The 25296-nt window shown below is 31.6% G+C and overlaps 1 protein-coding gene and 2 long non-coding RNA genes across 9 annotated transcripts; 2 read left to right on the top strand and 1 right to left on the bottom strand.

Moving 5' to 3' along the window:
- Nucleotides 1-110: 110 nt before the first annotated feature.
- On the bottom strand, nt 111-25139 carry LOC107371164 (uncharacterized). 6 transcript variants are annotated; one of them, XM_015939158.3, is made up of 19 exons: nt 24834-25038; nt 24135-24264; nt 23957-24053; nt 22562-22626; nt 16331-17158; nt 12343-13217; nt 11149-11275; nt 10947-11062; nt 10399-10464; nt 9684-9740; nt 9092-9254; nt 8912-9019; nt 5343-5984; nt 4756-4880; nt 3778-3907; nt 3269-3426; nt 2833-2934; nt 2650-2767; nt 111-1642 (listed from the first exon to the last, which is right to left on the bottom strand). In XM_015939158.3, exons 1-19 carry the CDS (start codon nt 24942-24944, stop codon nt 1071-1073), a joined length of 4590 nt encoding a protein of 1529 aa, XP_015794644.2. In that variant the 5' UTR covers nt 24945-25038; the 3' UTR covers nt 111-1070. The 6 variants fall into 6 exon arrangements, with proteins under 6 accessions (XP_015794644.2, XP_089125300.1, XP_015794642.2 ...); XM_089269174.1 differs by lacking the exon at nt 5343-5984 and having other exon boundaries at nt 24834-25139; XM_015939156.3 differs by lacking the exons at nt 22562-22626; nt 23957-24053; nt 24135-24264; nt 24834-25038 and adding an exon at nt 20057-20705.
- On the top strand, nt 11786-13208 carry LOC149093259 (uncharacterized). Its single transcript, XR_016199823.1, has 2 exons — nt 11786-12035; nt 12353-13208. It is a non-coding gene; the product is annotated as an uncharacterized LOC149093259 (long non-coding RNA).
- LOC107371167 (uncharacterized) lies at nt 20121-22832 on the top strand. 2 transcript variants are annotated; one of them, XR_016199821.1, is made up of 4 exons: nt 20121-20262; nt 20375-20566; nt 20634-20714; nt 20942-22832. It is a non-coding gene; the product is annotated as an uncharacterized LOC107371167 (long non-coding RNA). The 2 variants fall into 2 exon arrangements; XR_016199822.1 differs by having other exon boundaries at nt 20616-20714.
- Nucleotides 25140-25296: the final 157 nt, after the last annotated feature.

Here is a 25296-nt window from a genome sequence, read left to right as displayed (position 1 = left end):
CACCTTTTTAACTTCCATAATTATTTCAATTTAAAAAATTGATCCGATTGAATTAAGACTTGATGGAAGTCACCTTTAATAACAACTCAATAATTTTTAAAAATTGTGAATTTTCATCATTAAGTTGATTTTATTTTTGCGCATTTATAAAGATTTATATCACTACATTTTACGAGTTATTTTTCAATTGGAAATTTGATACCGAATCGCCTACAATTATTTTTTGAAAAAGATTGAGCGACAGAAGAGAATCATGAAAATCAACTTAAATAGATCTAAATACAGTTAGTTATTTAATGAACAGTAGTTTATGTATAGCAACAGTAGGTGTTAGGGTTAAGTTAAAGGTTCAGTTTCTAGAGATAACAAAAAACAAAACAATAGAAAACTGAACAAAAAAAAGAGTTCGATTCTAATGGTACTTTAATTTATCGTTAAAGGGCGACTATGAAAAAAGCTCTACTTTTGTTAACTTAACCCTAACCCCTGCTGTAATAAAATACAAAAACATAACAGAAGCAAAGAGATTGCAAAAATCAATGCGAAGAAAAAAATGAAGCAAATATTGAATAAATTAAATACATTGCCATAATACTAGAGCATTTGAAACAACAAACGAATTGAATTACATGTAAATTAAATTAAACAACAGCAATAATAATCAGGGCTTTTCATTTTGCATCAAGTCATATTTTAATCAAAAGGCATAAATTTTATGCCGATGCATAATCTTTTCCCTTTTTTCTCCTTCTTTTTTCAATTTTATCAACCTTAATTTGTGCTGATAGATAAACCAATTTTATATTATTCCCATTGAAAATCAATGGACTTTTCTGAAAATGAAAAGCCCTGATAATAATGATAACAGTAATTTAAGGCTATGACGAATAGAGAGTAGAGAGAGAGGAGAAAAGAGATTTGTAATACAAATTTTGTATAATTTGAGTTTGAGCATTATAGTCATATGTTGTTTTGTTTTTGTTTATCTTTCTTCTCTAATTAATTATTTAATCGTTACGATTATTGTTATTGTTATTATTGTTAACTGTACTAGTTTGGTGTTTAGGTGATCACATAAGAGGTTCAACATAATTGCCAGGAAAGGTTCCATAATTTCCAGTTAATGCTGAGTAACCAACAAACCAACCATCATCACAGTGCATTGAAACAGCTAAAAGATCACCGGGAAACAATTCAAGTTCATCCACTTGACGAGGTTTATATGGATAAATGACCCTGTACAGTTTACTTTTAATCCCATTGGAACCAGTTGCTGATAATTCATTAAGCATATCACGTCGTCTATTATACGGTGTTGTATTTGCAGTCGGTGGAGGTGGAGGAGGCTGTGAAGATGATGAAGAGTTGATTCCATTGAAGCCAATTATTGGTGAAATGGGACGAGGAGGTGAATGTTGTTCACCTTGATGTTGTTTTTCATATTGAGGGTGATAAAGATGATGTTGCTGTTGTTGTTGATGATGATGATGACTAGATGAAGAAGAGACTGAACCACGAGTTGGTGCTATATTGGATGTCAGGCGAGATGCAGACGATGAAGATGGATACTGATTGGATCCATTAGCAGTGTTGGTATTACAGTTGCTTTCATTATTTGTAAGGTTGTTGTTCAACTGGATATCTGATGAGAAACAAACTTGATTTATAATTAACAGAAAACAATTAACTAATTAAATTGCAAGAGAGTTACTAATAGAAACAATAGCCATTGAATAAAATGGTTAACACTGGTAATGGTTCAACTTAACCAAAAAGGGTTAAGCTAATGTTTCAATGTTTGCTTTTGTGATCCTAAGCCTAAAGGTTGATTGTGTTGTTAGATAACAAAATGGCTCTTAATTTCTATGTATTTAGACTTTTCCCTTTTCTTATTGTCTAAGCAATTCTGGTTTAATGATGATTGCTGTTATTTTGGTGGTTAAACGAGATTAATAACTTAAAGTAAATAGGATCAACAAAATTGCTGAATTCAATAAAATCTAATGCTTTCAATAAATATTATGGCAAAGGTTTTCATGTTTTGCCTTATATTTTTTCATTCAATGTTATTCTATTTATTAATGGTAACCAATTTAAATTTTCATCTTTTCGCTGATCATTGCTACAATTAATGAGATTTTCCCATTGATTGATTGTAAATTGAAACATAAACAAGTCAACATTGATTTACACTTGAAACACAAAAATCTTGCAAAAGCAAAGAAATAAAAACAAAATGATTAAATTTGAGTTGAAAGGATAACAAAATGATTAGAGTTGAAATGCAAACAAAACAAAAAAATAATGTATTAGGAGTGAATAACAAAAAAATATATTATAACTAATAATAATAAAAGGAATATAATAAACTGTTATTTGATTTTATTTACAATAAAAATAAATAAATGTTTTGATTTAAAGGATTTGGGTTAAAAAATGTGGAAATTGTTCAAACAAAAAAAGGGGACAAAGTTTCATTTTGCTGAGAGCAATCAACTATAAGAATTATTGATTAAATTATTAGGTTATCATTGTAATCATAAGCATTATGTCGATGATTGATTAAATTGGTATGATTATCGTTTTTGGTGCAATAGTCAGAAGATGGTGAAGATGATGCCGGCCTAAGTGAACCATTAATCAACTTACATAATGGTGTTTTAAGCGTCTCAACATAACTGCAGGGAAAAATTCCCATTAAACCCTTTTCATTGATTCCTTCATACCAATTTTCGTCCACTTTTCTAATTAGTTTCAGGACATCTCCCTGTAAAATGATTGAAAAATAGAGACAAATTAGTTGACAAGCAGCAATAGAATCTGGAAACTTACTTTTTTAAAGGAAATTTCAACTGCAGTTTTAGCGTCAAAATCAAATTTAGCTTTGGCAATTCCTTCTTGTTCATAATCCAAATAACTTCTAGGCACAAGACCCTGTAATGTGAAAGAAGACTGATTAAATTGTTGAACAAAATTAACCTTAAAATAACTGGTAAATATGAAAATCGCAGAGTATCAATAACTTGATAAAAATGTACCAGAAAAAAACAAACATTGATTCAATTAGTTGTACCATGAAAAATAGATTTGTTAAACAAAGTCAATGTAAAGTATCTTTTCAAGCCTGACAACATCTTAGATTGATGTGGATAACTATCATGATTATCTCAATGATTTGAAATGTTTTCCGGTTGGTTGATTGATACTCCTTTGTGTTGATTTACCAGTGATGAAATGAAGAGTTAGATTTGATAAATATTAGACTCACTTTGAGGCCACTTTGTGAATCTTCAACTTCAACCCAGTGATGATTGACAGGCCTATGAATGATGACAATATCACCTTTTTTAGCTGAAATTTCTCGTGACGATAAAGCATGAAAGTCAAACAAAACTCTTGCCAACAAATGTGATGAATAGGATCCAGCTAGAGGGTAAGAGAGGGAAAACAAAACATTAAAATTAACAAAAGCTGACAATTGCCAAAAAATATTGGGTCAAGGTCACCTGAGGGAGTAGCACCATTCATATTTGAAGCTCATTGTGATTTATATTTAAAAGTGAATCATTTATGAACCATAATTTTCACCCGATGTCAAAATAAATCTCAAAGTCTATGTTTAAATATTAGGTAATGGTGCTACTGTTGTCATCTGATGACGATAACTCATCTAAATATAATTGTCTTCAACAATGATAGTTAAAATTTCAACTAATTTGAAATGATAATTTTCCGAGTTTAACTCATTGTTGAATAATCGGTTGTAAGATTAGTAACCTTTTTGTGCGAAAGCCTTTTGATAACGATCCAAATGTACAATTGATTGCTGGTTTGGTGTAAAATGATGTTTCCTTTGAGATTCCTTGCTATAATTACGATCATAATCATTTCCAGAATGTATTCTTGCCTTTGATTTTTCGTTTTATTTTCGGTAATCATTTCAATTACATTTAAATTAGTGAGTATCGATACATTTGTTGAAACATTTATCAGTCCAAATTGTTAGAGGTGAGACAACAATTACATGATAATTGACCAGGAAAAGGGGAAAAGAAAAGAGAAACAATTGAAAAAACAAAATTAAACTCACACAATTTACAATGGGCAACAATTACAATTATAGTCGATTTATGTAACTATTATTGCTTTTCAATGACTATCAATTCATATCCATTCTCATGGTAAACAGTCTTGATTTAAATTTCATTCATTTTCTGTGAATTTCTTACAAATTTTTCATCTGTAAACAGTTACTGTTGACTGTAAATTTGCTTCAAAGATGAGAGCGAAAATTCAATTTGATTGTGCTAAATCTGATGAATCTAAATCTCAATTGTAACTTCTATTAATAGTTTAAGCATATTAGTTATAAACATTTAATGTAGCATTAACGTTTAAAATCTGTAAAATTCAACCAAATTCAGCAAAAATATATACAATTTACAGCACAACTGTTATATTTAGACGAATACAGATTATCCCTGAAAAGTTAATGCTTGGAATCAAAATGTAACGTAAGATTAACAGTTAGTAACAGCTAAGTTAGTAAATTAATTAACCAAAAATACTTGCAATCAAAGGAAAACGTTTCTTCTGATTGCAATTGAAAACCTTTATGCAAATGAAACTTGAAAATGATCAAGAGAAAGATGTTGATGGTAAACTTTGGACAAGAGTTGAGTTTACAGAATTGAATAATAAAATAATCTAACAATTTAAAGATAGTATTATTTTATGCTTTGTAATTAAACATACCATTTCTCTTTGAAATTTGGTAAGGTCATCTATATTGAATGGATGACCCTCACCTTTAACCAAGGTTTGGATTGGCGTTTTGTAGTGGATATTAACTTGTCCTTCATCAAAACGATGAGGTGATTCTGATTAAGGGGGAAAAAGAAGATGCTAGTAAGAAATTGAGACAATTAATGATTAAAAGTAGTGACGAAGGAGGAGAAAGCATATTAAATTACTGAGCATTTAATATACAGAAACAAAAAGTCCACAGAAATATCCTAAAATAAATTTAGCTTTTGTAGCTGAAACATTGTTCATCTTGCATCAATTTACTGTAAATCCCTATTAAAATTAACCAAGAAACCAAAATTCCCAAATGAACTTGTTTCATCGGCTAAAATAAAGCAATTAATGGTTAATTTCAAATGTTACTGAATTTTCAAAGCCACTTTCTTGTGGATTTTGACCATTTAAAAAGAGGGATCAAAGAGCATAAGTTGAATAATCTTATTGATGCTCCGTATTGACGTTGTTCATGGTTTCATGTTGTATTTTTTTATCCTGACTTCAAAGTGATTTACCAATCAAGTTACTAGATTGAATACCTCTCAAAGCTTCATCAAAATTAACGCTTGACTCAATTTCATTAATTAAACGTTCAATCTCTTCACTATTGGCTTCCAATGAGCCTTTCTCCTTTTTCTCAATGGAATAGTCTGGATAATGTAATTGTTGTCTTCCAGGAGAGAAGTAAAGGTTTCCAGTTGATTTGTTAGTATAATGATTATCATGATCGATCATTTCATTTGGTGATCGTTTAATATCAAGAGATGGCGGTGGTTGTGAGGATTGGTTAACATAATCGGTCCAGGTTTGGGTTGAGTCCAGTGATTCGGTGTAGGTTGACGATCGGATAACATTGGTAATTGGTGATGTTGGTTTATATTGCATCCCTTGGTTTTCATCGTATTGATTGTAATAGTCGGGAGTGAGATTAGTTGTTGTCCGAGTAGCTTGTGTTGGTGAATCAATACCGATTGGAGTTATTGATTTGCTTGATGATGAAGTTGTCTTCTCAAGAGTCTTGTAAATGTAATTAAAATCATCGTTAATTTGTTTCTGCCAATTTTCAATATCATTCAAATGTAATGGAGTCGGTGGTCTTCTTGGTGGTTCAACTGAGGACTCCCGTGAAGCTAACTGATGCCAACCCGCTGGAGTTAAAACTGACGGTGTTGGTGAAATGGCTGAAGATGAGAGATTGAGTTGATAAATTAAAAGGCAATTAAAACATAGGATAATAATCTGTGTAATAAAGAGTGTTTATAAAATGGTAAATCGAGGGAAAAAATTGAAGACCATAGTCAAGGGTCATTTCAGCGCCATAACAAACTTCCAATGATCGAGAGCGAAGATATTAACATGCCATCAATAAACAACAACAATTAATGTTGAGATAATCTAATGATTGCGTTGAATTAGCTAAGCATAAGCAATAATCAAGCTAAAAATAGATGCAGTTATGTTTGTCAGGTTAGTTGTCCATTGTTTGTACAAAAATTATGTATAAAAAATGATGAAAAGATGACAATGAAGATGAAAATGAACATTTTAAACGTAGATTTAAAGGCTGATTGTGAATTAGCGATTCCACATTGTTAATTGATAACAAAACATCGCAATTATATTGAGTCAATAGGGAAACATTGTTATTATCGTTGCCATAAAATATCTGCAATTGGGTTGGTTTGAAACTGGTCAGTGAGTTAAAAGGCATAGTTGTTGGTTAAATTCAGCAATTTGGTTTCTACTGTGGTTAATCGATTAACAGGGAACCAATCAACTTTGCTTATGGTAATTATCAACATTTTGCTTTCCCTTAAACACCTAATAATTTGGATTGCTACCAGAGTGTCATTTTCATTGGCATGATTAACGAGCAATACAAGTTATTTTGAAACGCTTTCTCCGTTCAATTTACCACCAACTTGCTTATGCATTTTTATGTTTACAAATTTCATTGGTCCAACATTGGTAGGTGATGTTGGTATTTTTTTGTAGGTTAATTTTGCTTGATTATAAGGTTGATTAATTAGTTGTTTGATGGATGATTAAACTTGCCAATCATATGATTAACTGGATAAAGACGTAGACTACAGAGATATTTAACTCTGGACTCATTAATGGTAAGGCAGGCTGGTGGAGATGATGATGAAGACACATACGAGGTTGGATAGGATGATGTAGATGCAGATGATGGTAATGGTGATGATGATGAAGATTGAAATGAAGATGGAGATGATAATGGAATGGAGGAGGAAAAGGGAAAAGAGTGGGATGATTGGGAACAGAGGGAAAACAATTTCCGTTCAAGAATTGATTTTCGCGTTGATGCAAGGCCAATCGGGTTAGTTGCACTGTTTACAATAATCTTTATGTACTCCTTATAATTAATTAAGCCTGGGTCAAAGATTATTATTGGTGTTAAAGTTATCAGAAAAACATAAAAAAAGAAAAAGCTTAACATGATTAGTAAATTGAATAAAGAAAATAAAATTGACTGAAATAATATCGCATTTGAATCAAGTCTCACAAGAAATGAGGAAATTGTCTTTGGTTATAACTGCAGAGTTATTCATGGAAATGAACATAACTCTCATTGAATATTATCTTTCAAATTTCATATTTTCTTGTCAGATTTGATTCAGTGTTAGTTAGCCAGAAGAGATTAGTAAAATTACGTGATGAGAATAATGTGCTTTGAGATTAGTTTTTGGGTGAAAGTATAACATTTTGCCCCCTCTTGATTTGCCATCATTTGATATATTGAAGGGTTTACTTTGATATGTTATTAGATAATAGAAAGGTTCGTTTTTCATCTAACTCTTGATTGGAAGATTTAACCAGAAATATGAAAGGGACGAAAAGGATGAGATAATGTTGATACACTGTGTATCTTTCCCTGTTTCCCTGTATTTAACTTTTCTACTCTAAGATCATTAATCAGTCTTCACCATTTTTTCCGCATTCAAATCCAAATGAGTGTGAAGGCCTCTTCATCTTCCTACCATTCACTCAACTGCAGAGGAGTTTAGAGATTGTCGAAGGTGATGGTTGAAGGTAAAGATGAAGACATCTTAATCTTTTCATCTACATTTGGGTAACTGATTATTGAACCTTATTAACAGAGAACGCCAAGGAATATTCTTGATAAAAGCATATTCATTTGTTGGTAACATATTCCAGGCTCTATTACAATACATTTACATACTTTTTCATTTTTGCATAAAACAATCATTTATCAAACCATTTCAGACAATTTATATTAGTCTTTTTATACACTGTTAGTAACTGTTCATTCATTGTTGATTGATTTAAAACTAAAAAAGAGACGTTTTAACAAATTTAAATTAATATTATCACCGAATCAGATTTACTAAGAAAATCTAAAGATAAATTTTGCTTGACAATGAGCCTGGTCGATAATATTTTCAAGAATAAAAAGCATATTCTGTTGCTTTATCAAGAATATGCACAAGAATAATCTCACATATTCTAGACATTCTTTTACATGTTTTCCTGCCGTTCTCTGCTTATTAAAAGCAACACTTTTTACTAGGAAACACAAAAAGATGAAGAAAAAAAGGTCAAAAAGGAAACATTTGGGATCAAGAGGTTGTTTTGTAATTAAGCCATAAGGATTCCGAAGAGGATCAACAATGTGATGCCTCTTTAAATGATGGTGAGCTTGTGATGGTCGTGAATATGTTAAGCGTGCCAAAAAGCTTGAAGGTTATCTTTAGATTTGACATAACAAAGACGCAAACAGGACCAGATATCCTTGTCAAAGCTGTAAACAATCAGCTTAAAACGTTTAAACATGCATTTGTATACTTTTCTAACTCAAAATATTCTAACATGTTATGTAGTAAGACGAAATACATTGCTTATTAGTGTTTCATATTTGATGCAAGATGACAATAAGAAAGGAAGTGATTAAAGCGTGATTGTAATTAAAGTGAAGAAAGCTAAATTACTTCAATCTATGATAGTGTAAAAGAGCACTGGTAGATGATAAAAGCCATTAGGTAAAAGGTTCGTGCAAATTGAACATTTTGGTTAATCATTAATTTTATGAACTTAAGCATTTGATTGGTAAAATTATGACCCTTACCTTTATGGGCTCTCGGTGCTGGAGCAGGTTTTTGAAGGCCTGAAAATGGTATATCCATGTCACCGCGTTGAATGGCACAATAAGTTGATCGAGAAGCAGGATTGGGAGCTGATGAAATCCAAAAGAAAGGAATAGTTGAAAATTTTGATTCTTTAAAAAGACAATCGTTTTTAAATTTACCAGATTTTGGCTCCTTTTTCTTGATTATGTATGAAGAATCTGATTCATAGCCGTTTGGTGAAGTTAAAGCATTGAAAACACAATTTTTATGGTGAAGATCACGCTTGGATATTGTATGACGACGATGAGTATCCTCCAAGCTTCTTGGTCGATGATGATGATTCTAGAAGAGACAAAGATAAAATGATATTAAAATTTAGCGCAATTTAAAAACATATTAAATACACAAATCTAAATAGATTGGATTGGTACCAAAATTGAAAGTTGAAATTGAATGAGAAACTTTTCAAGCAAAAAGTATTTCTAAAACTGAAAGTGCAAATAATTTTCTGCGGGAAAGTTTATTTTGAAAAAATTTCATGTAATGTCACTAATTAATAATTAACAGCTTGAATTAAGCTAACTTTTTGCTACCTTAATTTTGTTAAACCTTTCAATACGTGACCATTGATAATTTAATTATATCTATTTATAAATGAAACAACTGTGGAAACGAGCAACTCATTGGGAAAAATTTTGATTCCAGTTCTCATCTATTTGAAGGTAAAATATCAAGTAATGGTGCAAGGGAAAATGATAACCGGTAAGTTACCTGATTAGCGTTGATGACTCGATTAACTAAATCTTCATTTGTTTCAGATGATGAATCCTAAAAGATGAAATGGATAAAAAAGAGACATTAGAATCATCAGAACCAACAGCATGTGTGAACAAAGAGTTGATTCAAAAAGAAGAAATAATTTCAATTTTTCGATGTGAAATAAACAAAGTGTATAAAGATATGATTATCATGAAAAACGAGTGTAACTCTGGAATTAAAACTAAGCAGATTAGTAGTAACTGTTTCATTATAATTGCTGTTCATCTGCAAATAAACTGTTCATTTATTTCTGACTGTTGAAGTTTTTTATTTAAATGATGAGCTTCTATTGGTTAAAAATGGTTCTCACAATCAATCAACAGAAAAAATAAGCTCCAGAAAAGACTTTTTTTTCTTTTTGGGTTCATTAGACGATAAGAATATTGGTTAAAGTGCTGTTAGTAATGGGTTAATGTATAGTCATCTTTAGCCTTTCTCTCAAATCATTAATCATCAGTCCAAAAAGAGTTACAATGTAACAAACAAATTGATTGACGAAAAGGTTTTTGATGTGAAAACAATCAAATGTACAAACATGGTTAATTGCATCAACAGAATAATGGCGACATGTAAACGAGAAAGTAATGTTAAAAGATGATCACCAATTGATTGGTTCACTTTGAGTCTGATATTCTTGTTCAATGGTAAGAAGTGTTCATTCGCTTACCTGTACATTAGATGAGAATACTTCTGAGAATATGGTATCAATGTAGTTAATTAAATCAGCATAAAACTGGGTAATTGTAATTATCACAGTTTATCACAATTTGAATGTGTGTATGTGTATGTTGGTCGGGTATCAAGTCAATCAGTCAGGTTTTGGATAGGCATAAACATGAGGATGGATGAAAAGGATGATTGTTAGTTTTGTGAGTTTGTCAAATGATTCATAATATCAAACGGATTAACTGGGTGCGGTTCAAGGTTTCATGAAAATTGAATTCGTTTTTTCGTTAACAGCTAAACACAGTGAAAGTATACGAAAAGGAACGAACAAAATACAAGGACAAACAGAGAAATGCAAAAAAAGAACAAAAGGTGAAGAAGCGAAAAAAAACTACTATTCATATTGGTTCAAACAAACTACAGATGAAATGTTGTTTTCATTAAATTCTGTTGACTGATAAATAAATAGAAAAATTTTCAGGTAGGAATGAAATAGAAAATAAAATTGGTCTGGTTAAAGACAGAAAATTTACGAAAGAATGGCTTTACCTTATGTTTTTCTCGCAACGAAATGGATGATCTTCCAGGTTCATAATCAGCAATATTTCTTGGAGGTACTCTTGATGTGTTTTCATCTTCACTAAAATAATCTGGATCCATTCGATCTTTTAAAGTTAGTCCAAAGTGTTGAGAAATTAACAATTAATCAAAAAGTTACAAGGTTCATGGTAGATAATGATTAATAACTTACCTCTACTTCTGCTTGATTTCAGTTTCACTCTAATAGGTTGATCTAACTCTGAACGGGGTCGATCACATTTATGTAAACGTTTGTACATGGTTTTATACCAATCAGATCCATATTCATCTTTAACACCCTGAAGCAAGAGGAGAGAGAAAAGTGAAAATTAAGTTGAAAAAAGAAAATTGATGAACATATGATAACTGAATTGATAATTTTCAATGTTTGTTGGTGAAAAAAGGCACAGTTGAAAATAATAAACAAGGTCCACTGGATATATTGTTAATGGATAAAAAAGTTGTTACAATCCAGAAGTTAAGCTTTTGACTAACTCTCTCTCCCTCTTTGCCCATAACAACTCATCTTCATGTCTCTCTCAGTAATCATCATTTGACTCACTCGTTCAATTTTTGAAAAGAAAAATCTTTTCCTACTAACATTTACCAAACTTTTTATACAATCACAAGAAGCGACTGGTTGACTGATGATGACAAGGTTCAAGTTTTCTGGTAAATCTTTGTTTTTATTACATTTTTCAATATCCACAAAGCTTTAGCAAACTTGACCGGGTTTAAGCATAAAAATAAACTAATAATCATCAAAGGGTGTGTCTTTTGTTAGCAAAACAAAAGGTGGAAAAAGCGCCAAAAGATTGAAAAGTAAAACACAGTTTTTTTATCGCCAATGAAACACACACATGAAAATGTTTACCAGGATAATCATTGGAAGGAATTAAAGTTTCACAAATATGTAACGTGATAAAATGTATTGCTGGTGACAATTTACGATGGTTAGACGAAACAATTGAAAAAGCTTCATCAGTTATGGATAAGGAAAGTGTCAATAGGTTTGCAAAGTGACAAGTCTTCAGGCCTTTGTGTTTCTTCCTCTTCATGGTAAGTTTTTTCTCTTTACTTATATAATGTGTATTGCGGGCTGTTACAAAATATTTTGGAAACATTTTACGACAAGGAAAAAAAGGAACCCTAGTTTGACATAAAACTTTTCTGTTGATGCTAAAGATTAGCTGTAAATGTTTCAATCTGTCAAATACTCGCAATGTCTCAACAAATTGATCTTTTCTCATAATCTTCTCTTTTACTGTCTCATCATTTCTCCAAGCTTAACCAGAACCAGTTTTTCCCCTTTTATTTGTCACATCTAACAACTTTTTTTTTCTCCATCTTTTAATGTGTAACTTACTGATCTCAAGGAGACTGGAACTCCAGATTCATTGACTGGACCAATTCCTTCGTATTTAAGTGGTGGTGGGACAACAATCGATCGTACTTCTGTTTGGCTGGTTGGCAGTGTATAATATTTGGCTGTTGGTGTCTCATACAGAAACTTTGCATTTTGAGGGGGAGCTTTATCAGTTACCACTGAACTAATATTAGGATCATTGGGGTACGATTGTGAAAGGAAAGATTCTTGACTAGGATGATGCATCTCAGGGTACGATCCAACACCGGTTGCTGATGAGGAAGACGATTGACGAGGAAGTGTCCAATACTTGTTGATACCTTTGATTGTGATTGGTGGGGTTGGGGGTTCAGCTGGAGCTGAAGGTACATCGGATGAAGTTTCTCCTTGTTCACTTGGTGTTCTGGGTTGATTACTTGGTGGTGATGATGATGAGTTTACCTGAGGTACACCGGATTGAGAGGCTACTGGACTGACCAGTGATTCAGGTTGACGGACAGAGGTTTCACTGGGTGATGAAGGCATAACGGTGAAAGAGTTATCATCCCCTGTGGTTACCACTGAAGAGGCTACCAGAGCACCAGAGGCTGGAGAAGAGGCAGTTGTTGATGGTGCCATCATGTGTTGTTCATGGAGTAATTGCTGTTGTTGATGACCATCATTAACAATATCATCAAGGCCATGATTAGATTGAGTCAGTTTAACCGGACGGAAACCATGCGGTAAAGTAGCACATTTAATTACATTGAGAGACTCGGATCGGGTTGGTGTTGTTTGAGTTGCACAGGCCATTGTCATGGGTCCAGGAGTAACAGGTCCTGGGGTTGATGCAAGGTCACTACTTGAGCTTGATGTTGTACTTCCCGGACTCCAAACTAACCAAGGATTAAAGAAAAAGAAAAGATGAAATTACAATCAACATTCAATTTAATCACGATGTGCATGTGATTATTGATTTTTGACACAATAACTTGAACAATTATAAGGTTAAACTTCATCAAGGTTACCCATTTCATTGTAAAGAATGGGATTCTCATAGAAATGGTAATTAGAATCAAATAAACAACTAAAACAAAACAAAACAAAATCGGAAACGTGAATGATTAAATTAAATGGAGAGGATTCATGATTGACTAGACGGTACCTTCAGCTGATCAGCCTTTCTTCAACTGGTTAAACTGTCTATCATTGAACATTTAGTTAACCATTTAAATATTGCTGGGTTTGAGTTAAGAAAAGGAAATTGAATTACAGTTAATATTTAAACTAGACAATTAAACATTCAACAATTGACATTGAAATTGGCAACAAAAACTCATTGATTTCGTTTATAACAAGTAACATTGGGACAATATAAGAGTTTGACTAATACTCTGATAAAATTATTACAATATTTACCTAAATTGTTAAATCTTTTTAACAAATTGCTATTAAGCTTAGTTTTCATTAAAGCTATCAATAAATACACATTGGAATGATCAATTGAATGATTCCGTGTTTACAATCAGTTAAAGTGTGAAACTTGAAAAGTGAACCAATTCAATTGTAAACAATGATCAACTCAACGATTAATGATGATAATTATATCATGGAATAATGTTAAAACAATAAATCAAATGTGGTAAAAAGAAAAGTTAATTACTAATAAAAAAGAAAGTTAATTTTCAACTTTCCATTTAAAATATCAATTGGTGTAAAGTTAATTTATTTGTTGGTGTTTTGAAATTTGATACACTCTTCATGATTGAATGCCGTGTATATCACAATATGAGCAGAAAGAAGCAAAATTTGATTAGTAAATAGCATCATCATGATTGATAAGCCTGTCCAGTGAAAACGGAAATTAATGAACAATGTTTCCACGATAAGTTAACAGTTTCAGATGTTACCGGTGCAAATTTGGGTAAAACTGGTTAACAAACATCAACATGATAAACTGGTTTCAGGACAATAAAGGTAAGTATTGTTGATAAAGTTTAATAATGATGCTGTTACTCGTCATCATAAGCATCAAAATAATGTCAACAATGTCAAGTATAAAAGTAAATAGGAAAATTGATTGACAACAAAAATTAAGGTAAAGGCTCTACAAATATCAACAAAAAGGTAAGTGATATGAAACCACTGTCTCTACCCGTTTTGGGTAGATTTGGGTAAACAAAAGCTAAAGGTAAATAACATGAATAATGAAACAAAACTCAGGGTTTAATCGTGATATGTGTTACAGAGGCCAAAGTAGGTCAAATATCTGTATTTAACTTAAACATTTTAAGGGGTTTTCCGTCAGATTTTGAGCCTTTTTTGTTTTGGCTCTTGTTTATGGTTTAAAATAATTGATCGACTCAACCAATTTACCAGAAAACTGTATTTAGTTTTCTGGTTTACCCATCTTTTAACGTCTTACTTTCATTTGTTCACCAAAATTACAAATGATTAAGTGAATTGGAAAGTCAGTAATTAAGTTGAGTTCATAAATTATGTTCAATATTACCTTAAATTCAATTTATGTTACTTTATCTTTGCATGACTTTCCCATTTACCTGGTTTTTTCATCCATCGCTACCATTGTTGTAACTAAATTATTGTGAACAAGTTAATTTAAGATATTAACATTGAAATTAAATTGTTGACTTATTAAGTAGCTAAAAGCTCAATCCGATTATTTTTAATCGTAAAAATAATGATTGTGATTTAAGGCAAGTTAATCTGACTTTATGATTTAACCCGAGAAGTGGAATAGTTTAAGCTAATCACAGTTACCGCGCTAATAATAATTTTTCAACAAGATCAAATTACGCCAGTTTAATTGCAATTTAGTGAGTAAAATATTGTTAGCTAAATGGTTAAAATCAATGAACAAAAAAACTGATCGTCATTGAATTAACCAAAACCAAAATGGAATCACTTTTTTTCGTATTTTCTGGTTGTAACCCAAAAAGCAACCCATTTTTTATGATACTTAATCTAGACTTGATCATAGCCTTAAGAGTTATTGTACATAATAATGATAAATATGAACTAAAGACCAGAAAAAATTATTAAATTTACAGCATAATATGACCAACGAATTTATAAAAAAGGTAAAAATTAGATTTAAGCTTAATGATCAAATGGATAATCAAATTGAATGGAAACAACACTTGATTGAAATGAAATTTGATTAAAAGCAAAAGTATATTTTTGTGATTGACTTGCGAGAACAAAAAATGTCATCAAGTAAATTAAAAGACAATCAATTTTTGGTGTATTATTGATGATTACACCATGTTAATTAGTGTTGATGAACAATTTGTAAATGATGAATTAATAATGATAATGTTAAAAAATGAGAAGCAAACAGAAGCAAAGTAATGAGAAAAAATATGTGACTTGATTTATAACAAGCATATAAAAAGCAAGCCAAGGAATGGGTAAAATAAAGGTTGATGAAGATGTAAAATGTTACCAGATAAAGTGTAAAGAATGACGATGATGATGATAAAAGCATAGTAATGAATGAATGATAATATCATGATATTTTCAGATATTTAGGTATTGTTTGTGCGTGCAATAATATTAGGCCTAATAATAATATTACAAGTTTAGTTACTTGCTTCAGTGTATTATCATTTTTACAGCAAGTATCACATTAAAACCTATTACACTTTGATGTTATAATACATTATCATTTGAAGGGAATCACTTTTAACTCAACAAATCATCATCATCAGTATAATAATAAGGAAAGAGCAATTCAAGTCTGTAAATCTCAATCCTCTGTAGAGTAAAACTTCATTGAAATGTTAAAGTATTACAAAAGGATGATATTGAATTTTCAAGTCATGACTGATGGAATGTGAAAATAATCATCAAAATAAAACACGATACACCACAAATCTGATGCATGATGATGGGGATGAAATTGTCAGTAAGCTAATAGCATGGAAGTGCATAAAATTTTATCCCTTTTTTACCAGTAATTTCAGATCTTTAAGGTGTTTGGACTTACTGTTTTTTGGAGCTCGAGCTTTATATGAAGGTCCTTTGATAACGCTTGTCATATCGCTATCTTCCGATTCAGGGCTACAGGGTAACTGAAAATCTGACCCACCAGAAGGAGAATCGAGGGTTGATGATCTTTGAAGAGGCAAATGAAAATGGTTTTGATGGTGTTCTTGGTGGTGATGGTGAAGATGATGTTCAAGATGATGTTGACGATGGTATTCCTCTAAAGCTTCAAGTGAAGGGAATCCGGTAAAATTATTGGTGTACAGTTGATGGGGAAAAGGGTACAGATTATGGTGTAAATGGTGAAGAGGTGAGGGTGGTAATGGTGGTATCTCCGGTGGAAGGTGACTATCGTCTTCAAGTTGACCACTTTTCTTGCGTCTTCTTCTTCCTCGATGTCTATCTTTATCGTCTTCTTCCTCTTCTTCTTGTCTTTCTAAGTCTTCTTCGATTTCTTCACCTTCTTCAACCTCTTGTTCGACTTCTATCCTACAATTACCAGTGATTCCTACTTCTTGCTCGTTTTCCTGTCTTCTTCGCTGGTTTTCACTGTTTTGATTATGATCACAAATTAATCCAATTGCTGATGATTGGGATAGTTGATGAAGGGCTCGTTGTGTAGGAAATCGAGGTCTTTCTGGTGGTCGAGTGGGTATAATAATAGTCCCTGGACACGATATAAGAGCAGCTTCGGGGTGTTGATGATGGTGATGATGGTGACCAGAAAAAAATTGTTGGTGTGAATGGTGATGTGAATGACTATCAATTGTTTCAACTTCTTCTCCAGGAGATAAAATTTCCTCTTCACTTTGACTATGAACTTGGTAGGCTGTGGATGTTGTTGACGGTGATGATGATGATATCCAATAGGTAATGGGACAGTTGAGGAAAGATAAGATTAGAAAAATTAATGAACAAATTGAGATACAATTTGTAACAATTGAACAAGTAAAATCCCAATTGTTTGGTGGTGAGGTAAACAGGGAATGGGGACAAGATTCAATATAAAATGACTCCAATGTTTATTATATTTTTGCTTGTTTGCTGTAAAAACACTTTTCAATGGTAAAACCAATTCAGTCGAACTATGGAAGAAATGAAATTGGCATTTATATTCAACTTCACAACCATTTAAACTGAGCAAATAATCAGCTTAATCAGTGGTGTATGGCTGATAAAAGGGCAAATGATCAAGAAGACTTTTCAATCCAACGAAAGTGTTTGAAATGAGTTGAAAATATTGAAATAAAAAGCTTGTGAATAACAATAACAATCTGCTTTAAAATCACGGTAAGGATTAAAATTAAGACTTAAGATAACTTGTTGATGATTATGATGATGATGATGATAAGTTTGATGATGTTGGTTGAATCAGTAGTAAGAAAAAATAGAGAGAGATGAAGATGATCCTATTTTTGATGGAGGAGCCGAGAGCTTCTTCATTTACTGAGAATTGGTTTCATTTGGAAATGACAAGAAGAGAAAGAGGAAGAGAGAGGAAAAAGGTGAAGATGAAAATGATGAGGAAGATATGGAAGAGGGAAGAGGGCGAAGAAAGTTTGCCAAAAAACAGTGATCTAAAAATCCTGGTTGGTACCCATAGTGAGGCTTGAAGAGGAAGGCAAACGATAACTCGCAGCAACTACTCTTTTTGAAGAGGAGGACGATGGTGATGATGATGATGATGATGATAAGAAAGAGTCTAGATTTTACCTTTCTTTCAAACTAAGCCATCTCCATAGGAAGATGAGTCTCATCATGTTATGAATCTTAAATGTTGAGCTTGCTTTTAAACTATTTATGGCAATCTTAATCTCACTTTTATCTTCCTCTTCATTTTTCACTTTTCAATGTTTGCTTCTGATTTTCATCTTAATCAAATTGATTTGTTTAAATGTTAATGTTTAGACAATCAAGAGTTGAAATTGGGTAAAAGGTTAACATGAAACACAATGAATTTAATCTCTGTTTCCATTGAATTTTGATGTCAACTGAAATCTTCTGAATTACATAATGGTTATGAAATTAAAATATTTTCATCACTTGAAATGTTAACCTTGTTAACTAATTACATACTGTAATTGTTGTACAATATGTAAACATTGAAGCATAATAAGAGATGTTTCTGTTCAGTGAAATGTTCATGGTAACAAAGGGTAATTGAAAATTGACAATAGAAGTTAAATTGATTGGGAAAATAATGAGATGAAATGGTTAACGTTCATTGTTTAACTAAGGTGGTTTTAAATTGTTACGTATATCTTTTGTGGTTGTTTAAATATCAAAACAAGACTAATGGTGTTGATTGTTGATTATTGTATGCATGTTAAACCAAATGAATGCTTGTTATGCCATTTTGTGGTTGTTTGGTGAAGTGATGAAGATGAAACCATTAAGATTTAGATGATTATGTTAATGATATTTAGTCAAAGAAAAACATTTTCAACAATTGAATTCAATTAACTGTGATTCTGTTAACGGTTTAACATCAATTTGATTCCTCACACACTCATGTATTGTATGGAAAAACATTGTAAAATAAATGAAAAATGGAAATGAATTATTAATTATTGAGAGCAGCAAATTGGATCAACATCAATATGGTTTGAGACATGGATTGACATTGATTGACAGTTTAATCAGATTGAAACATTTCATTGAGAGGGTTGATGATAATTTGATTAGCAGACAAAGAGAACTAGTTTTATTATTTCCAATTAATGAAAATAATTATCAACAGCTATAATGGATAACAGTTCAAATGAAATGGTTAGCCAAGCCAAAAGAGATTTTTCAATGTAAAGAAAAATGGGTTTTTGAGAAAAATTAAAAATACCATGGCATGTGAATGTGCTAATTCATGAATGAGATGGAAGACCTTGAATGGAACTTTTCAAGTTGAATAATTATTTGATTATTTAACAGTCCTAGTAAGTGAGGGTAAACATTTGGTTAACATCAACCATCTAATAGATTTGTATACACTCAGATGATTAACATTGTAACAGTTTATTGTGATCCAGAAATAGTGGGTAACTCTTCCCAGCATCGTCTGACACAACAAAATCAGATCAGACAATTTAATTTATCACCAGAAGACAGAAAACATAATTTCCAATTGCTTCATTACACTGAATAAGACGAAAAATGGAATTGATGATCATAGGCAATTTAAATGAGTGAAGATACAACAATATGGAAAATTTATGTTATGAGTTGGTAATGGTGAAAATGGCGGACATGATGGCATTATGTTGAACCATTATCAAATTGTAATAAGAAGAAAACCCGCCAAAGATAATTAGCAAGCAAATTATTCACAAATACATGAGGAAACACAGCAAAAGACAGAAGACACTTGGAGAAGAAAGCACAAGAATTAAACTCACAAATTGACCAACTTATAACGGACAGATAACACTTTGAGTACAGAATACATGTTCAGAGTATTGTTAATTAGTGACAACTGATCATTGGTTAACAATAGTAAATCAAATGACAAAAAAATCAATTGAAAATTAGATTAAGACTTGCAAGAAACAGATCATTACGTTTGAAATAAATGGTGGGAAAAATGCTAAGATCGTCTGGTTGATGGCGTAACATGTGCATAGATTTGTCTAGAAGAAACTGGTTACCGTTTTTTTGTCTTGATATAGCTTTTTGTTTTGTTTTAGTTTTATTTAATTATTTTTATTTGTGATTTTATTCTGACGGTTAAACTTACATTGTTTATCATTGTGAGGTGATGATATTGCTGATGATGATGATGTCTCGGTGTCTAAAGAGCTAGACGATGAGGATGACAAGTAACCTTCTTCATCTTCTTCAAAGATTGTCTCTAGGTATGCTGGTAATGGATGATGATTAAGGTAGTCCACTTCAATTGGAGTTACTCGACAACTGGGATTTTGTGGATTGTTTGATCCTGAGGTTGATAAGTTACACTCATAATCATTTTTAATATCATCAACATCTTCATCAGTATAAATGTCACTGGGTTTAATTGTGTAATTGTTGTATTTTTCAATTTTATTATCACTAGTTTTGCCATTAGTAAGCAAGTTTGTTGCTTCTGGATGGACAAACTCTGTTGAACTATCACTTTCATCAGCTGATACGTTAACGGTAACATGGGAATCATTTGGTTGTTTCGCATTTTCAATGTCACTCTCATCACTTAAATAAACAACTTGAGCATAAAGTGGACATAAATGAGTATCATTTGGTGTTACAGGTAAATAGACATGTGAATTACTATGGCTAATATTATTTTTACCATTAAGGTTATTGTCGTTTTGAAGATGCTGGTGATTTACACTGTGACAAAGGAGAGAGTTATTATGTAGTTCATACAATGATTTTGATCCCAACATGGTAACAAGGTAATTGAAGTAAAAACTCACATATAGCAATAAAACTTATTTATTTCAGTAGATTTTCTGGTGCAACTTGATAAATTGTAACCCAGCAAATAGTTTGACTGGTATCAATTGTTGAACCATTAAATTATTGAACACAAATCACTGTTACAGTTCAATCCATAGGTCACTTTGAAACAATACTCATTTAACTTAAATTAACACAATATACTTCGTTTTTTTTCTTCTAGTGTACTTTGAACAAACTTCAGGGTCAGGCCATATTGACACAGCTAAATGATGTAAGGATGTCTTTTTGGAAGCTGATTTTTTTGCAAGCAACAAAATGGAAACAAAGATGTTACACAGAGACAGGGAAAAGTGAATGAACGACCAAGAAAAGAAAGACTCAAGGAGAGAAAATACTTGGAGATGTGAATCTAAATTAAGATTCAGTTAAAAGAGAAAAGAAAGAGCCAGAAGAAAGGAAACTGATGAGGACAGCAAAAAGATGAGACAAAGACACAAGGGTGAAAGACTGAAGACAAGGATTGGTGATGATAATCGTGAATGAAAATTATGAACGATAGCTTGATGGTGATTATGAGGGAAGGAGAGAAGGCGATAAGCAGATAGAGAAGATCAAGAGAAGTGGAAGAAAAGGCGTGAAGGGAAGACGAGAGAGAGAGAGATGAAACCTTATGGACAAAAGTTAAGAGTAAAAGTAATTAGAGTATTCCCTGGATAAGCGGTTATCACCATCAATATACACATTGTGATTGTTTGATTGCAACTCATGTTAAGCTATTCCTTCATTACCCGTTTCCCGTATTTCATGGTTATCGCCATTCAAACAAGGCTCATGGTTACGTACCGATGCTCCTCCGCCCATCATCATCCAGTCTCACTCACCATCTTTCTCCCTGTTATGTACACAGTCACTTTAGATCCACCTTCTCCTCCTCCATTATTAAAATAGGTTTACCTTAAGTTGACACATATTATCGTGTTTCGTGATTTTGTTATTGTTGCTGGATGACAATAGCATTACGGATGTACACAATTACTGTATTGCTGCCCATTTTTTTCATTAACCTTAATCAACTTCATATTACATTGAAAATGGTGCTTATAAACTTGTTTGGCTATTTACGCTTTTAACTTTCACTCAACATCACTTCAATCCATCTTAAATGATTTACCTAAACAACAATGAACCCAGCAACAACAGCATCTAACTAACGGTCAACACTTGAAAGCACTTTTTTCTGGCAAGCAAACAATTGAAAGACTTGGCATTCTTTGCTTTTATGGTATTGTCCAGCTTACATTCAAATCATAATGATTCTGATCTCACGAATAAACCTTGTAAATCTTGGATAACAGTTTACCGTCAAAAAACAATATAAAATGAACAGTAATCACTAACATAATCATCGTAAACCATGATCATCATAAAAGGATAAAATAAAAACAAGTAAAATAAGCAAAATGGAAACCCAATAACTGATTGTAAAGTCATTCCACATTGGATCGCTCTTTGATTACAAGACATGGCGATGATCATGTTTTTCATGAACACCGGTTATACCAATAATTTCTCAAGATTATCTTTCACATTTCAACCCAACACTGAAATTATATTCAATTTACAACCAACGATGACACAAATGGAGTCAACTTGATCTCGCCATTTTTTTGTATTAAAATATAAATACAATTTCATTTCAAACCATAGAAACATTATCATATGTAAAGTAATTAGAAAATTGCGACAATTCTGTCGGTAAAGTGATTTACAAGCAAATATGGAGCCAATCATCATTCAAGATGGTGATAAAGGAAATATATCAACTTGAAAGGTTACTCACCTTCATTATTGGAATCATCTTCAATGAAATAACAACAAGGTTGAACAATTTCCAGATCAGTGTATCTGCAAATAAAAGTGAAAGGTTTAATTGTTAAAAATAATTGTAATTATTGTTGAAATGGTAATGAAACAATCAATGTATAAATCATGAGCATAAATCATTGAGTAAACTGAGAGTCAGTCAAGTAAACATAAATTATATGCATATTAATGTATGTCAACCTTGATTATGTTATCAAATTGTTGCCATTAAATGTGATTCCTTGTGATTACCATAAATTTTAATATTTCAAAGATATCAACAGCAACAACAATAAAGAAAAGGTTACCATGAAAAGGTGAACAAATTTGGTCAATCTAACCTGAACAAGTTTCACCAAAGTAAATGTACATTATCACATCAATTGAACAAATTGAATCAATTTTCCATTTTCAGGTCCAACTTTTTTTATATTACAATGTACATTGTCATGAATTATTTGATAATTGAAAATAAATTGATTCAATTTGTGTAATACTTTCTATTTTATGACTTCATTTTTATTTCACTTTCAATTTTAGATTCAATTTCAATAGATGCTGGAAAAGAAAGTCAACTTCACCCTGTAATTCAAATAATGTTTCAAGTAGCATTTTTATTTCATTTTCATTCAACCTTTTGATTTCACTTGAAATGTGATTGTTGTGCTAAAAGGTTGATTAATACAAATGAAATATCAAACATGTGAACACTGGAATCAATGAAATGCTTTAAAAGACTCAACTACAATAACCTGTAATGTTTTGCACCAATTAAATTGTAAATCACTGAATGTCAACAAACAAATCAATCTTTACAGTAAAATCACACTTTTGTTTGGTTTGTGACCGGCTCGCGCATTCAGAGCCATCTATTGGTATCAGAGCTCTAGCCCTGTCAATAATAACAAAATAATGGACGGCGTTGTTTTTTGGGCTAAATAAGTGTGAATTTACTGAATTATGATGATGATGTTGATGAATTAAGGTTAAGTTTGCCTTGTTTTTTGGTACAATATTTGTGTTTATTATGATCATAAAATAATATCAATATAAATAAATTGTTTACTCGGCAAATAAGTCAGTTCATCTTGATCATCACCATTATTATTATCATTAGCAAATACAATGTAATATCTAGCTGATTCAGTTTTCATGATCTAACCCAAAATTAATCGTAGCAAAAAGGAAATCTCTGAAAACAGATTTTTTCAATTAATTTTTCTTCCAATCTTGACTGAAAATAATCAATTAACCATAATCGCCATTCAAATTAAACTATAAAAATGTGTTACATTGAATGTTGATGTTGATTGAATCTCATGATTTTTTGATGTTGTTTATAGAAGTAAGGAAAACAACAATTTTACTTTACCTTCGAGCAGTTAAATGTAATTGTCTATTTAATGTGTGTTTAATCAGTTGATAGGTAAAATCAAGTTTAGTCAATTTGATTGATTGATTTTCAATATCTGGATAAAGAGAAGAGTAAAAGTCGCAAAAAAATGATTTTGGTTAAACTGGTCTCACAAACTGGGAATATTTTTCATTACCTTCAGGACTTGATTCATCAACATTTCGAGCCAATGTTAGTGGATGCTTATCAATTTCAAGGTTATTAACGGCAACAATTTCATCATTAACTTTGAGACCATTTTTATGGGCACGACCACCACAATTAACCTGTAAATTAACAATTAAACAAATGGTTAAACGAGAAGAAAGGACAACAACAACAACACACAAGTTAGGATGAGCAACCAGAAAATGTATAACCTTGTCATTGTACAGCATAATCATATGATTGTTCAATTTTCATAAATCATTATTAACATCATAATCATAATCATCATTATAATCATTATGTTAATCATTATGATAATCATCGTTATTGTTAGTAAACCCAATCAATTTGGGTTAACCTTGATTAACCAGATTATTTTACTCGGTGTTAGGCTTTTCACACCGTTACTGATGACCAGAGCTTTTCATTTTTAACCAACTCATATTTTCAATCAAAGGCACCAATTTTATGCCGATGCATGATCTTTTTCCCTTTCATTTCGCTTTCCTTTTCAATCAATCTTGATTAGTGCTGATGAAAAGATGGACGCCTTTTTTAACCAGTTTTGCTGATAATTTTTCCCATTGAAAATCAATGGACTTTTCACAGTCTTTTATGGATGAATGCATAGACATAAGGTAGATAAACGGCATAGAAAATGTAAAGTCCAGACGACTGTTAGACTTACCTTACTGATGATAACCTTGTTTCCTCTTTGTTTAATCCTAAAGCCCCATGGTGGCCCACCTTTCAGAATAAAATTGATCACAATTGTATTACTAATAACATCTTGGTCCATTTATGACCAATAGATAAAATATAAATAAAAGACTGTATATGCAGGCGAATACTTGTGTATTTATAATTATGGAATATCAATATTATATTAAGAATTTAACTTATTTTTCTGTCTCTTTTATGATAACTACTATATATCAGTAGTATCTCAACGAAATCACGGCTATATTCTTTCTATAAATATTCAAAGTAAAACTGCATCGAGATCAGAAACAGATCATTGTATTGAAAAACAGAGAGTCTGTGTATTTTGTCCCAAATAGACAGACTCATAAAGCCACAAAATTTGGTAAATAAAGAGGAAGCTATAAGAGATGATCAGTTTTATTCGATTTGCTTAGCTTTCCTCTTTT

The sequence above is a fragment of the Tetranychus urticae genome, chromosome 3 (assembly GCF_039701765.1).
Source record: "Tetranychus urticae isolate SD_2017Ah chromosome 3, NJAU_TeUrti_SD_1.0, whole genome shotgun sequence".
Lineage (NCBI taxonomy): Eukaryota > Metazoa > Arthropoda > Arachnida > Trombidiformes > Tetranychidae > Tetranychus > Tetranychus urticae.
This window is presented reverse-complemented; position numbering and strand designations above follow the sequence as displayed.

Bases quoted from the DNA above. Each gene is read 5' to 3' on its own strand.
- LOC107371164 (XM_015939156.3), bottom strand. From the start codon at position 20,705: ATGTTGGGATCAAAATCATTGTATGAACTACATAATAACTCTCTCCTT. The intron at 13,218-16,330 runs GTAAGTCCAAAC...ATCCTTGGTTAG, and splicing joins AGCTCGAGCTCCAAAAAACA to TTTGGAGTCCGGGAAGTACA. The intron at 3,427-3,777 runs GTTACTAATCTT...CTTACCCTCTAG, and splicing joins AAAGGCTTTCGCACAAAAAG to CTGGATCCTATTCATCACAT.